Source organism: Medicago sativa, chromosome 8 (assembly GCF_051527215.1).
Source record: "Medicago sativa cultivar Bolivia chromosome 8, Bolivia_mono, whole genome shotgun sequence".
NCBI classification, from domain to species: Eukaryota; Viridiplantae; Streptophyta; class Magnoliopsida; order Fabales; family Fabaceae; genus Medicago; species Medicago sativa.
The window spans coordinates 12,525,199-12,530,693 of record NC_140756.1 but is presented as its reverse complement, the minus strand read 5'-3'; the positions used below and the strand labels follow the sequence as shown (position 1 = coordinate 12,530,693).

The following is a 5,495-nucleotide window of genomic DNA, read 5'->3' as shown; positions in this document are numbered from 1 at the left end:
TTAGGGCAAATTAGGGCAACATGTTTGCTAACCAAGTCTAGCTTTTATAATAAAGGATATTTTACTTTTCATATCGTATCTCGTCCATCTGTTATTATAAATGAAATGTCTTTAACTTCTTTGAAGTAAAAAAAAAACTAAGTCAATAATTTCTTAAATTATTATGAATTACTAATAGAAACATAATCCTTATACAAAGGAGGAGAAGTTTTTTTAGAGCAAACAAAGGAGGAGGAGTTTTTTTTATTAATTAATATAATAATTTAAATTTATATTTACAATCAGTATAAGGAAATTTAGCACACCAATCACAAACAACTTAATTGTGATCTTTAAAGTAGTTGAATTAAAATCAACATTTTTAATGATGTGTCATTTATTTACAATTTAATATTTTTTTACTTACATGTATCAAAATCAACCACCTATTTTTTTTTACAATGAAATTAAAATATTAAACACTTAGATTAAAACTTAAAAGAAAACATAGGAAGCAAAATTTATAATATTTTTTGAAGAAAAATTACTTTAATAATTAATCATGAATGAATGAAATTAATAAGCAATGAATAATGAAGAATTTAAAATTGATTAATAGTTATTAGAGTGTCTCTATCTGGTGTGGTGAGTTAGATTACCATTACAAGCAACATAATTGATTTTCTTCCTTCATATAAATTCCACTTCGCATATCTTTTTCATTCTTTCCTCTTTCTATCTCACTCACACACCTTAGATGAAGGAGAAGATGATGGGATGCACCGCCATCTCCGTCCGTTCAACCACCACCACCGTCTTCTTCACCACTCTCCTCTTCCTCTTCTCCTCCGTCCATTCCTTCTACCTTCCTGGTGTTGCTCCTCGCGATTTCCAAACCGTACGTTCTCCATTTCTTCTTTCATCTTCCAATTTCCTCGCTATGTTCGTATTTCCTTGGATCTAGGGTTTTAGCTTTGATCTACGTCGAATCACGCTCTTTCTTTTTTTATTCATACTCGATTTTGTGTTTATTGAAGTACTTGAATAATGTTGTGTTGTTGATTCGGATTATTTAATCTGTGTTTGGTTTGAATTGAATACGATAGATTTTGTGTGATTTATCTTAATTGAAGTAATTTGTGTTTGGATGCTTTTTTTGTCACTCTCAAAGCTTATACCGTCTTAGAATTAATCCATCACTAACACTACACTGATACGTGTCACACACCGGACACGCCTTCGATAGAGGAGTGTTCGTGCTTCAGAGCTTATCGTTAGCGTAAATCGTAAGTCATTTTTAATTGAATGTAATCACATGTGTCTGTGTTGTGACACCAGCACGTGGACATGGGACCCGATCAGAAGTGTTGGTGCTTCAAAGATTATCGTTAGTGTAAATTGTAAGTTATTTTTAATGGAATGTAATCACGCGTGTCGGTGTTGTGACCCTGACACGTGGACACGCACCTGATAAAAAGTGTTGGTGCTTCAAAGCTTATTGCTAGTGTAAATTGTTTAACCTAACTCAATTATCACTCCTACTCAAATTGTGACTGAGGTGGCTCAATCTATTTTGGCCTAATTCAAAAGCACACGTTTTTGTCATGTCATGAAATTGTGTTTGATTGAAGACAGATTCAATTATGATACAATGCAACATTTAACGAAACTCAAGCTTAGTTGTTCTGGTGTGGTTTTAATTTGGAATGTTTAGTTCAGCAGAAGGATACTTAGGAGCTCTTCATTTTAAGTATCAAGCACTTCAATTGCTGTTTGAATCTTAGTGCATGTTTGGCAGCACAGTGAGTTTGCCAGAATACCAGTGAGCCACCATGATTTTGCAAAAGCAGTGATTCTGGCAAACCACATGTGATGAGTAATGAAACTGTGTTAGACCTTTTCATTTTGAGGAAGAAAAAAGAAGAAAAGAAAACATAGTGTGTGTACCTTTATATGAACTTGTAACTGTTGATTTTGGGGGATTTGGTTAAGATAGAGAACATTTTAGTTCAATTTGTTTTTTGTTTAGTTTATAGTTTTATTGCATGTGCTTGGAGATATTGATTTATTAGTTCACTTGTGGGACCAGGGTGACGCTCTCTATGTCAAGGTGAACAAATTGTCGTCTACAAAGACTCAGCTTCCGTATGACTACTACTACTTGAAGTATTGCAAACCCTCTAAGATTGTGAACAGTGCAGAAAATTTGGGGGAGGTTCTTCGAGGTGATCGCATTGAAAACTCAATATATACGGTGGGCATCTGTTACCTAACTGATTTTGCCTTATATTGGATAACTTTAATTCAGAGACCATTTTGCCTTATATTTTGATGTCAACCTAACTGATTTTTTCGTTCTTTCTTAGTTTCATATGAGGAAGGAACAGTCCTGTACTGTTGCTTGCCATAAAATTTTGGATGCTGAATCTGCAAAGAATTTTAAAGAAAAAATTGATGATGAATATCGAGTGAACATGTAAGTGATAAATATATTGAAGTTGGTGCTTAGTTATGTAGTATGAGCTTGAGTTCATTAAATTACTTTTGTGAATTTTTTTGGCCGGTTTATGGCTTCTCTATATGTTTCTGATTTATATTCTCTTGAGCCCTAAAGCTTTGAATTGAACATGCAGGGTTTTGGATAACCTTCCAGTTGCTGTTCTTAGACAAAGGAGGGATGGCAGCCAATCTACTACATATGAACACGGTTTTCGTGTGGGGTTCAAAGGAAACTATCAAGGGGTATAACTCGCTAACTCAGCATTTATTTCTATTATAGAATTTAAATATCATTTTAGTCCCCCTAATTCTTAGAATTTCCAATTTCATACAGAGCAAGGAGGAGAAATATTTTATCAATAACCACTTGAGTTTTAGAGTCATGTATCACAAGGATCCTGAAACTGGTTCTGCTCGTATTGTTGGATTTGAGGTCACACCAAACAGGTCTTGTTCTTTCCCCCTCCACCTATCTGTGTGGGTGTTGCATTATTAACCAAGCATCATATGATTGAACTTTTTTCAATACTATGTTTTATATCTGGAACTGGAATAAGATGTTGTTCAGAATAACGCAAATGAAACAGATTATATGAGAAGTCCTTTAATAGATCTTACCTTCATTATGATGTTTCTTTTATTTGAAGATAAAAAACTTGCCATAGATATCTTATCAATCAGCTATTAGTTACTCCTGTGACCCGTCATCTTTCTCATTCTTTTGCACTTGTGCTTATCACATCCATTGAAATCATTTCTGTGAAATAAAGACAATGTATGTTTGATTGCTTTCTAGTAGATTTCAAATGACTGCCTGGTATGTGCCTTGATTTTCTCTCATAAGTTCTATAACTGTGAACAGTATTAACCATGAATACAAGGAGTGGAATGACAAGAATCCACAGGTAACGACATGCAATAAAGATACAAAGAATTTGATGCAAGGTAGTACCGTCCCACAAGAAGTCGATACAAACAAGGATATAGTATTCACATATGATGTTTCCTTTAAGGTATTGCTGATTAAAACTTGGCTACTCATGAATTTTCACCTCATCCATTATATGATACTATGAGCTAAGATTGGTGGTACTTTTTCAGGAAAGTGAGATCAAATGGGCATCACGGTGGGACACATATCTTCTAATGAATGATGATCAGATCCACTGGTTCTCCATCATTAACTCTCTGATGATTGTTCTTTTCCTTTCTGGAATGGTGGCAATGATCATGATGAGAACTCTTTACAGAGACATTGCCAATTATAACCAGCTAGACACACAAGATGAGGCCCAAGAAGAAACAGGGTGGAAACTTGTTCATGGAGATGTTTTCAGGCCACCAATCAATTCAAATTTGCTTTGCGTTTATGTTGGTACTGGTGTTCAGATCTTTGGAATGACACTTGTGACAATGATATTTGCTTTGCTAGGGTTCTTGTCTCCATCTAATCGGGGAGGTCTTATGACTGCAATGGTTCTTCTGTGGGTTTTTATGGGTTTATTTGCTGGCTACTCCTCGGCACGTTTGTACAAGATGTTCAAGGGCACAGAGTGGAAGAGGAATACCTTAAAAACTGCGTTTATGTTTCCGGGCATTCTTTTTGGCATCTTCTTTGTGCTGAATGCTTTGATCTGGGGGGAGCAGTCCTCTGGGGCAGTTCCCTTTGGAACAATGATTGCTCTGGTGTGTTTATGGTTCGGTATATCGGTACCCTTGGTCTTTGTGGGCAGTTACTTAGGTTTTAAAAAGCCAGCAATTGAAGACCCTGTGAAGACTAATAAAATTCCTAGGCAGGTACCTGAGCAGGCATGGTACATGACACCTGTCTTCTCAATTCTGATTGGTGGCATTCTTCCCTTTGGTGCAGTGTTTATTGAGCTCTTCTTTATCCTGACATCAATATGGCTAAACCAGTTCTACTACATCTTTGGCTTCCTTTTCATAGTGTTCATCATCCTATTGATCACCTGTGCTGAGATTACGGTTGTGCTTTGCTACTTCCAGTTGTGCAGTGAAGACTACAATTGGTGGTGGAGAGCTTACCTCACTGCTGGGTCATCAGCCGTGTACCTTTTCCTCTACTCAATTTTCTACTTCTTTACCAAGTTGGAGATTACAAAGCTGGTCTCAGGCATCCTTTACTTTGGGTATATGATAATTGTTTCATATGCCTTCTTTGTTGTGACTGGAACAATTGGCTTCTATGCTTGCTTCTGGTTTGTCCGCAAGATCTACTCTTCTGTGAAAATTGATTGATTGATTACAAGCATCATAAAGTGGACGATCATGTGACATGAACACGGAACCTGCGTGGCTGTAGGAATTTGAGGACTGGAAGCAAATACATTTGGGAAGTTCTCTTCCCCCGAGTCTTGAAAACCCATTTTGTTTATTGTTAGGATAGCAATTTACTGTTATTATGTTGCACTGTTTTCTAATATTCTTGTGGTAGTTTCTGAAGTAACGACGAGATATCTGCATATTTGTGTCGCAACGTAGTAGTGATAGATCAACAATTAGTCTCGTCAAAGGAATGTTTGGCATTAGGAACTGATGAGATATCTGCATATTTCAAATATTTGACATTAGCTGACAAAACTCTGGTCGAAATCTTGCACTGTTAAATGACTGTCTAGGAAGAGACCTCATCAGCCTGTTACATCGATGCAGGGTTCTACTATCTGAATGTTTGACATAATGACATGGCTTGGCGAATATTAATGGTAGGGCTTAATTGATCTGCCGATCCCTTAACTTATTTCTTTTATTCAATTCGATCCCATAAGTCTTAACTTTCTCAAACACGTCCCTTAACTTATTTCTTTTATTCAATTTGGTCCAATTTTGATAATTTTAATCCCCTAAAAAAAGAGACCGTTGGATTACGGAGGTCTATCAAATTTTATAGTGTATCACCAACACCAAATTTCATCGTCCATCATCTTCATCTTCATTCATCCTTCAATCATCATCATGAAATAAAATAAAATAAAATAAAATAAAATAAAATCCAA

The 5,495-nt window shown here is 35.9% G+C and overlaps 1 protein-coding gene across 1 annotated transcript; it reads left to right on the top strand.

Annotated features, from left to right (window-relative positions):
• Positions 1–700: 700 nt before the first annotated feature.
• LOC146897042 (transmembrane 9 superfamily member 7) lies at positions 701–5,079 on the top strand. The gene is made up of 7 exons (XM_085734511.1): positions 701–877; positions 2,069–2,233; positions 2,346–2,455; positions 2,613–2,721; positions 2,813–2,925; positions 3,341–3,491; positions 3,580–5,079. The coding sequence occupies exons 1-7, from the start codon at positions 737–739 to the stop codon at positions 4,735–4,737; spliced, it is 1,947 nt and encodes a 648-aa protein (XP_085590637.1). The 5' UTR covers positions 701–736; the 3' UTR covers positions 4,738–5,079.
• Positions 5,080–5,495: the final 416 nt, after the last annotated feature.

Excerpts from the sequence above, each read along its gene's own strand:
- LOC146897042 (XM_085734511.1), top strand. The coding sequence starts at position 737 with ATGAAGGAGAAGATGATGGGATGCACCGCCATCTCCGTCCGTTCAACC. Across the intron at positions 2,456-2,612 it reads GATGAATATCGAGTGAACAT|GGTTTTGGATAACCTTCCAG; the intron begins GTAAGTGATAAA and ends TTGAACATGCAG. Across the intron at positions 2,722-2,812 it reads TCAAAGGAAACTATCAAGGG|AGCAAGGAGGAGAAATATTT; the intron begins GTATAACTCGCT and ends AATTTCATACAG.